Source organism: Penaeus vannamei, chromosome 6 (assembly GCF_042767895.1).
Source record: "Penaeus vannamei isolate JL-2024 chromosome 6, ASM4276789v1, whole genome shotgun sequence".
Taxonomy (NCBI): domain Eukaryota; kingdom Metazoa; phylum Arthropoda; class Malacostraca; order Decapoda; family Penaeidae; genus Penaeus; species Penaeus vannamei.
The window spans coordinates 13,889,425-13,898,137 of NC_091554.1; the positions used below are offsets into that span (position 1 = coordinate 13,889,425).

The 8,713-nt window shown below is 32.3% G+C and overlaps 1 protein-coding gene across 2 annotated transcripts in view; it reads right to left on the minus strand.

Annotated features, from left to right (window-relative positions):
• LOC138862014 (glutamyl-tRNA(Gln) amidotransferase subunit B, mitochondrial-like) overlaps nucleotides 1-8,027 on the minus strand; it is an 11,868-nt gene extending 3,841 nt beyond the window's left edge. The window contains exons 1-10 of one of the 2 annotated variants that reach the window (XM_070122659.1): nucleotides 7,919-8,027; nucleotides 7,341-7,440; nucleotides 5,794-5,941; nucleotides 5,325-5,438; nucleotides 4,975-5,147; nucleotides 3,380-3,528; nucleotides 2,974-3,074; nucleotides 2,683-2,817; nucleotides 2,377-2,568; nucleotides 1,494-1,627 (exon numbers count right to left, since the gene is read on the minus strand). In XM_070122659.1, the coding sequence (XP_069978760.1) occupies nucleotides 1,494-1,627; nucleotides 2,377-2,568; nucleotides 2,683-2,817; nucleotides 2,974-3,074; nucleotides 3,380-3,528; nucleotides 4,975-5,147; nucleotides 5,325-5,438; nucleotides 5,794-5,941; nucleotides 7,341-7,426 (1,232 nt within the window). In that variant the 5' untranslated portion in view covers nucleotides 7,427-7,440; nucleotides 7,919-8,027. Of the gene's footprint in view, nucleotides 1-1,493; nucleotides 1,628-2,376; nucleotides 2,569-2,682; nucleotides 2,818-2,973; nucleotides 3,075-3,379; nucleotides 3,529-4,974; nucleotides 5,148-5,324; nucleotides 5,439-5,793; nucleotides 5,942-7,340; nucleotides 7,452-7,918 lie in introns of both variants that reach the window. The other variant, XM_070122660.1, reaches the window with a different exon arrangement.
• Nucleotides 8,028-8,713: the final 686 nt, after the last annotated feature.

Consider the following 8,713-nt stretch of genomic DNA (forward strand, 5'->3'; position numbering starts at 1 on the left):
CACAGAGTTCCATATTCCTCTGTCTCTTGCAGCATGTTGTACCTCTCCTACTGTGTAGTTACCTCCAAGCGCTCATTTCAGTCAATTCATTATTATCATTATTATTTTTTCTAATGCTTTCCTCTTGCCCTTAGTACTCCTTTCACACCTCCTTTTACATTCAAATTTTCTAGGCCTTTTCTCCACATTATCTGTTTCTCTGTCCATACGATCTTCAAACTCTCCTCCAGCACCACATTTCAAATGCCTCTCACTTTCTCCCATGTAGATTTGCTCAGTGTCAAAGTTTCAGCCCCATATGATAGTACTGATCAAGCAAAACTTCTTACTGTTCTTTTTCTTGTTGTGATTTAGTTAAGTAATTAGTTAACATGTTTTCCACTTTTGGAAATGCAGATTTTGCTACTGTTTTTCTTTTATTTATATCTGTTTTGCATTTTCCATCTTCACTAATTATACTTCCTAGGTAATTGTAGTTAGTAACTTGTACTTGAATTCAATACCAAAAATGACATACAGTCACATATGATAAGAGTAAAATCAACCCCTACACCAATATAATTTGAAAGAAGCACAAGAAAATACATTGAGAAAAGAAAAAGACCTTGGAATAATAGTAAAAAGGAATACAGACTAAAAAATCAAGTTCATAAAATGCTATCACCTACCCCAAGTATAGACGATATTCTTTACAGAAACAAAGATATGGTAAAGAAAATCATCACAGGTATCACATGACCCATTCTAGAGTACACTGCGGTGGCATGGAGCCTCAATTCTATCAATAACGTTATCATCGTTAACTTAATTTTCATCATTATCATTATCATTATCATTATCATTATCATTACCATTATAATATTAGGAATAATAATATTGGCAATAGGAATAAAGATCATCTTTTTAAAAAACAAAGGAATGAGTTAAACAGCTGCAATAGACCTAGCAAATGATTCCTTGGAGACTAAGTGATTAATAGTAATAAGAATAAAGATCATCTTCCTAAAAAACAAAGGAATGGATTTAATAGCTGCAATTTCCTACTAAATAATTCCTTAGCAACTGCATGATCAAACTACATAAAAAGGTGCAAGAATACAGTGTACTGACTACATAAAAAGGTGCAAGAATACATTGTACTGACAAGTCAATAACTAGTTCATATTTGCATTTCATTTAGTGTATGCAGGAGAATCAGTATACTAGCCTATCCATACTCAATAGCAACTATAACTAGCCATCAATAAAGTAAGGAACAGATTTCACCACAGAGCCTGACAATAAAATGCTTTTTATTTTCTTGAAACTGTGCACAGCTACAAGATTTATAAACATGACAAACTAAAATACAGTACTTTCAAAAAATAGTTATCATATCAAATCAACAAATGAAATTCTATTTACATTTACCTCTCAATAATAAAAAAGGTTATATGTGCACATTTTCTGAAATTTAGTGAATCCATCTCAATTAAACATTATTGGTACATTACCTTTTCTGAAAGTCAATATTTGCACTATTCAAGGTCCCAAGGAGATTCGTGAGCAGCAGATTACAAACTAAACGGGAATCTCTCTTCTTGTCAGCCATCACAGCCAAGAAGAAATCCAGTATAATGGGATTACTCTGAAAAAGATAATAATGATGATAATAGTAATAGTAATAGTAATAGTAATAGTAATAATAATAATAATAATAATAATAGTAAAAGTAATGATAATAACAATAATAGTAATAGTAATAATAATAATAATAGTAATAGTAATAATAATAACAGCAATAATAATAAAAATGATATTAGTAATAATAATAACAATAATAATGATAATAACAATAATAACAATAACAATAACAATAATAATAATAATAATAATAATAATAATAATAATAATAATAATAATAATAACAAAAACAATAATAATAACAAAAACAATAATAATAACAAAAACAATAATAATATTAACAATATTAATAATAATAATAATAATAATAATAATAATAATAATAATAATAATAATAATAATAATAATAATAATAATAATAATGATAATGATAATGATAATGATAATGATAATGATAATGATACTGATACTACCACTAATATTAATACTAATACTAATACTAATAATACTACTAATACTACTACTAATACTACTACTAATAATAAAAATAATAATAACAATAACGATACTGATAATAACAATAGCAATAACAATAAAAATAACAAAAATAAGGAAAATAAAAACAATAATAATAATAATAATAATAATGATAATAATAATAACAATATATATATATATATATATATATATATATATATATATATATATATATATATATATATAATATATATATATACATAAATATAGACATACCACAAGTATGATTGCATTTTCAAGTGTGACTCCATAGTTTTTCATAAGTCGCTGCCTCTTTTCCTCTGGCAATTCTGGTAGTTCTTGGCGGACAACATTAACATCAAGAGAGCCATTTTGACTGCCATGTCCTTCTGAGGAGTCAAAGAGTCGTAAAGGTGGTAGATTTGGTTCATGCATGAATCTGTAATCCTGAAAGTTATAGGTACGATACAAGTTCAGAGGAAAAAAATTGTAACTGTATACATATATATATAATAAAAGGCACACGATTTAGAAAAAACAATAATAATAACAATGATTTACCTGAACAACCTCTTTGTCTCTCATGGTAATGGTTTCCCTTGTGTCTGCATCAAAGCTCCTGGTTTCATTAGTTACAACCCCACCAGACTCCAAAATCCCTATCTGCCTTTCAACCTCAAAATCAATTGCCCTAACCTGCGGGAGACATTAAAAATAATAATAATAATATAACCCCAAGTAGTAAATAATCAATATGATAATCTTAAATTCCCTATTGCTCAGCTTTATAAAAGAATTATTTCACAAAAATAAATATAAAGGAGATTTTTAAAATTCCCACAGAAGTATTACTAATGATCGGATGGAATTCAAGTTTTTCACTTCTGTTCGAGTCCCAAGTGGTTCTCCAGGCCTGTGTACAGAGATGTTAGCATCTACACGCAGGGAACCCTCTGCAAGATAAAGAATTACACATTATAAAAGGTAAATAAGTATTAGTTTATGAATGACTGTTACAACTATCAATATGTTATCAAAGCTAAGGTATATGAAACTTTAAAAAATATTTTCAGAAAACATATCCATAAGAGCATATAATTCTTCCAGAGCAAATAAATTCATGAACTGATTTACAACTGTAATCAAGTACTATTTTGTACACAGTAAATTATTTCAGTCAATTTCTTAAGTATGATTAGGCCTACACTCTGCAGAGGCAATACATCCATAACAAAAAATAGTATTAACTAGAACTCACCCTCCATGCGACAATTACAGGTGCCCAACTGAAGCAAAATTAGGCTTAATTCTTTGACAAGTGCAGCAGCCTCTTCACCATCTCGGAGATCTGGAGCAAATACCAGTTCCATCAGAGGCTGGCCTGCACGATTCAAATCCACTAAAACTCTGTAAAAAAAAAAATATATATATTTTCTTCCATATTTTTTGCTAGTATTTCTATCAAAAACTATGTAAGTTACACATTGTAAAAAAGAATTTAGATACTTCACCCTCTCGCAACAGATTCCTTTTATGCCATGGCTAAACCTTCCTACACACAGGGGTGACATCTTATTTCATGTCATACACAACTGAGCCTGCTCTAAGTGGTTCACGCTAAACAGTTGTTTCCTTGTTTTGCCCTAACTGCAGACACTGAGGAGAAACAATTTGTCAAAAACTGGCTTAACACTCTGTTAATGGGACAACAAGAGTACATGCCATTTCCACTGTGTTTTTTTAACTTTACTCATAGTTGGCTCCCTAAGTGCTTAATCACCAGCATGTCAATTACTAGTCCTACCTAGCCTACCTGTTTACCCTTTACCTTGATTTTCATTTTTTTATTACATTAGAAATGTTAATAACATTAAAATTATCAAAATGTCAAGAATAATAACATCAACATTAACCAAATGAAAAACACCCTCTTTTGGGGTGGTAGCTGGCAGCAAGTGCCTGCTGTCAGGGGCCCACCCTTGAGGCTCACAAGGCAGGTGACCCAATCTGAGCACACACGTTTCTATTCATTTTTGGGCTGTCTCAGTAGTGAGACACCCATCACTGTTGTGTTCATAACATTAAAAAAAACTTGGTCAAGAGAGATATCAGCTGAGGACACATAAGCTTATTTATAGAATCCTTGGTGGCTGATCACTTGTGGACCCATCTATATGTAAACAAAATTCACATAAGAAAATGCCAGTAGACAGTATGATTACCCAGCGCCATTGGGTAAAAGCCAATTTTTAGCCTCATATCCTAAACAATCATTTATGCCGCAGCCAAGAGAATAGAGAGTGGGGTAAATAAACATTTCCCATCTTTTTCATTTCTCCTTTGACTAGCTGACTGTGCTATATCCCCAGTGCATACCTCACTATAGTGTCAAGAAATGCCATCATTACTGGGTTTAAGTAAAGAGGTGAAAATGTTCTTGAAGAATGATGAATCTTTTTCATGCTTTCCCTTGCTCCTTTGCTCTTTAAATTTATCTTTCAATTTTTATCTTCTCCCTTACTTTTTACATTATCACTAAAATTACTCTACAAAGATAATTGCAAAAAATATAAAAAATCATAATCTTTGCAACACTGCAAATCAATGCAACTATACTACATAGTCCATGCTGATGGAGTACTACAGAGACTGGGACATCATCTTTTAAAACTATGCTGAATTTTACCTTTCCCCATTATAAAGGGGACCCAGTTCTTAAAAATAAATAAGATATCAGACTCTATCTTTTTTTCTAAATGAAATCACATTCATAAAAAAAGAGAAGTAATCTTCTTTAACCAACAAGCTTGGTAAATGAAGCTCTCTCTAAAAAAAAATATTCAAGCTATTCACCTATGATTCTCTTTGTCATGGATACTTTTCCCACTGTCTTCCTCTAGCTGAATCTGAATAAGCTTCACAGAGTGCCTGTACGGTTTACGATGCACTGCAGCATTATAAACAATGAAGTCAAGGTGCCCATCACTGGCTATGGGGTGGTCCAGCTGAGTGATCTGATAACCAGCCTGGAGAGGTGGAGATCACATTAATTTCTAGCAGAAACATTTTACACTTTTCTTATAGCACTAAAGAGAGTATATACAGCATACATCAGTGAAATAGGCAGATATACTATCATAAGTAATATCACTTTATATCAAAAGAATTACAAAGTGTAAAATGTTAGCAATAAGAAAACGTACAGGCAGATCTGGGTAAAAGTAATGTTTTCTGACAAACCAAGAAGTTTTGTTGACTGTTGCTTGCAGTGCTAAAGCAGTCTTTATAGCTGCCTCAACACATCTCTTATTCAATACCTGTAAAATTACAACAAGAACCATAACAAAAAAACATATCAGCACCATGAACTAACAACTTGATTACAGTCTATAATTTTAAAAATTTGTAAAACATATTTTTTTAACTTGCTACTGAGTACTTTGCACAATAATTTCCATCAAAATTTCCATTATCCTGTAATAATTTGTCATTATATGTCCAACTTATCCAACTAAAATCTATGACTTTCTGACAAACCAACTGTGAAAAAGCAGAGAACACCTTTACTATTCCCCAAGAAATAATGATATCAGAAGCATGAAGAAAGTGCAGACAAATTGAATATCATATAAAAAAAAAAAAAAAGTCACACAATTTTTTAGCTTAGCTTACTGGTAAGGTTCCAGGATGAGCTGATTCGAACACTCCAACCTGACTATTCGGAGGAGCACCAAATCTTGTTCCAACTCGAGAAAACAATTTACTTGCTGACGATATTTGAGCATGAATCTCGAGACCAATCACTGGCTGCCAAACATCTCTGAGGAAGGAATCATTATTTTGATAAAAGATTTATAAAAACTATTGTTTATGTATCCCAGGGAGAATATTCTTTATTCTTGCAACCAATAAAATTCTTGAGAACTGATTTAAATATATCTTAAAAGTTGAGAGACAGGAGTCATCAAATATTACAACTAACCAACAATCCAGTAACTTTAAACTAAATAGAGAAATCACTTATAATAGTGAAAAAGTATCTTATAATAGTTGTCCATGAAAAATGAGCTGCATCAAGAATGGGGAGTGCCTGTTATACAGTATTTTTTAAAGTTGTTATAAAACAGCAAAAACTGAAGTAATGAATAACCTAGTCAAAGAAATCTAGGAAGTTTACATCAAATATCAGGAAAAGAAAAAAAAATACACAGTAAAATCCTGGTCATATCAGACATTTTAGACTAATTATTATCAACTCATCCAGCTTACAATGCTGCTCTATGGCAAAAAGATATGTATGTGAGAAAAGTACAAGGAGCTAAACACTAGAGAAAAAATAATCAACAAAGACAAAAATAACCATACATGTTAACCCATGAACACCGGTATATTTTGAAGCCAAAAATAAAAGATTCCAGGCGTCTACAAAATCGGCAGACGGGTCTGCTCCAGAATCTGCCCGCCTGCCGGCCACGTCCCACTGCTGCATCGGAGCACAAGCCCTGATACAGCGTCACACTGGCGGGACACCCGGTAATGTTTTTTTTTTTGGGGTGTCTCATATGTGGGACACCCGTTTTTAGTGGGTTAATATCTAAAGAACACAAATTACAGGAGAAAGAAGCAAAAAATGGTTTGTGAACATGAGTATGAACTTTAAACTCTTTAAACCCTAAATATCTTTTAGATATTCAACTGATTGGACAATATAGATACATAATGGAAGTGAACAAAATCACTTTCTAAACTAGAGTATCAACACAATTTACAAAATACAAAAGTTATTATGACCCCATATATTAACTATAACACTATCTGAAAAACCCTAGGGGATAAATATAACAGTATAATACAGTACAAAAATAGTTTGTTTGTTTTTTTTGTTTTTTTAAGTCCAATGATACTGGAGGAACATAAGCAATGTCACTGAATAGGAATAAAAACACATCACAAAAATTATGATAATGCAATAAAGAAAATAAAAAATTCCAAACAGTATGCAACAGATTGTCAGAAACTTAACCTAAATTCAGAAAAGGCATTCAAAAGGAAAATGGAGAAACCGTAATAACACATTTAATCCAGGCTACTATTCATGCTATACCAAAAGAACTACACAGGGATTAAATCTACAAAAATAAAAAATTTTCTCATCTTAGCATCCTGTCAGAAAATATATAAATACTTCAGAAGAAATACTTGAACATAACTATGGTTACCTTATGAGTCCTGGTCTAATTTGTGCAGTGCCATAATGACGAAGGAAACTCCCTAGTGTTTTCTGAACTCTCCAGTGAAGTCTCATCGTCACAGCCAATTCTGTAAATAAACTGTGCATCATTATATGAAATTCAAAATAAGAAACTGTCATCCCTAGTCATGATTTCTTTCAAAATGAAATGTTTTTCTCTTTATTAGTCTAGCTGTGTTCTAACTAAATCCATTCACTACATCTGTGATAGAAGAACCACATTCTTAACATTAGCTCAATATCACCCTCCCTATAAGTGGAGTATTAGGGGGAAAGCCCTCTCACAATAACAGAAATATAATATTGCATGACATAACCTGATGATGATATATCATGCCCTACACAATCATTATGCCCTGTACTGTTGCTCTTGTTGCCTTATATCAACTAAGCCTACTATAAAGACTTAAACTATCACACTAGATCATCAATAATATTTATTACAAAATACAAAGAAAAAAAGTTACGTTAGAATTACCTTGAAAATTGCATTACCTTAAACATTATCTTAAAAGTACTTGAATTGCCTCAAACTACGCTAATTACCTTGTAAGTGAGGGCCCTGCAGGAAAGCTAGAGTCCGCTGGCGTATCGTTCTGAAAGAGCTTGCGTCGTCTGTATGTTTACATTTGAGCCATCCGAGATATGGCACACGCGGTCAGTTCAAACCAGTCATGATGGGAGAAAGCAATCCCTGCGTCATTTATAAACGTAGAAAATGCTCTCATCCCAATTAAATGTATCCTCGGTTTCCTGAGGAACTACAGAGGTAAATATATAATAATGTTGCAAATCCTCCGTGCAAAAGCGTGGCATCGGTGAGAGAAAGATGGCACTACTATTTTCCCTTTATTTTACTTTATACATAATGACGTCACTGTCAGAGTCACGGGCAGTGTGGTCACTAACACATGCAATGTCCGTCTTTCTGCTGTTGATAACGAAATACAATACTCATTTAAGTAGCCGACGCAATACAGCACTAGGAAGGTGGCATGAGGCTGGCTAAGACATGACAATATATTAGCTACAGTAAGTATTACAGACATATATGTGCGATTTACAAGAAAAAAAATACAAATAACACCCCTCTTTTCGTTAACGTTTTGATAGATGCTCAAATTAGATAAATGTAGCAGGCAAAACAAAATTGACACAAAAACACCTGTGCTATTATATGTCATAGGATATGCCTCCATCATTTTTCAAAAGAACAGTATGCAACTCCATCCTTTATGCCCCAGTGAATACCCACATCAAAATTGGCCTGGTGAGTCATTGTAGCTTGATATTTACAGTATCACATTTTTTAAACATAAATTTGTTTATCATTTAAGTTAT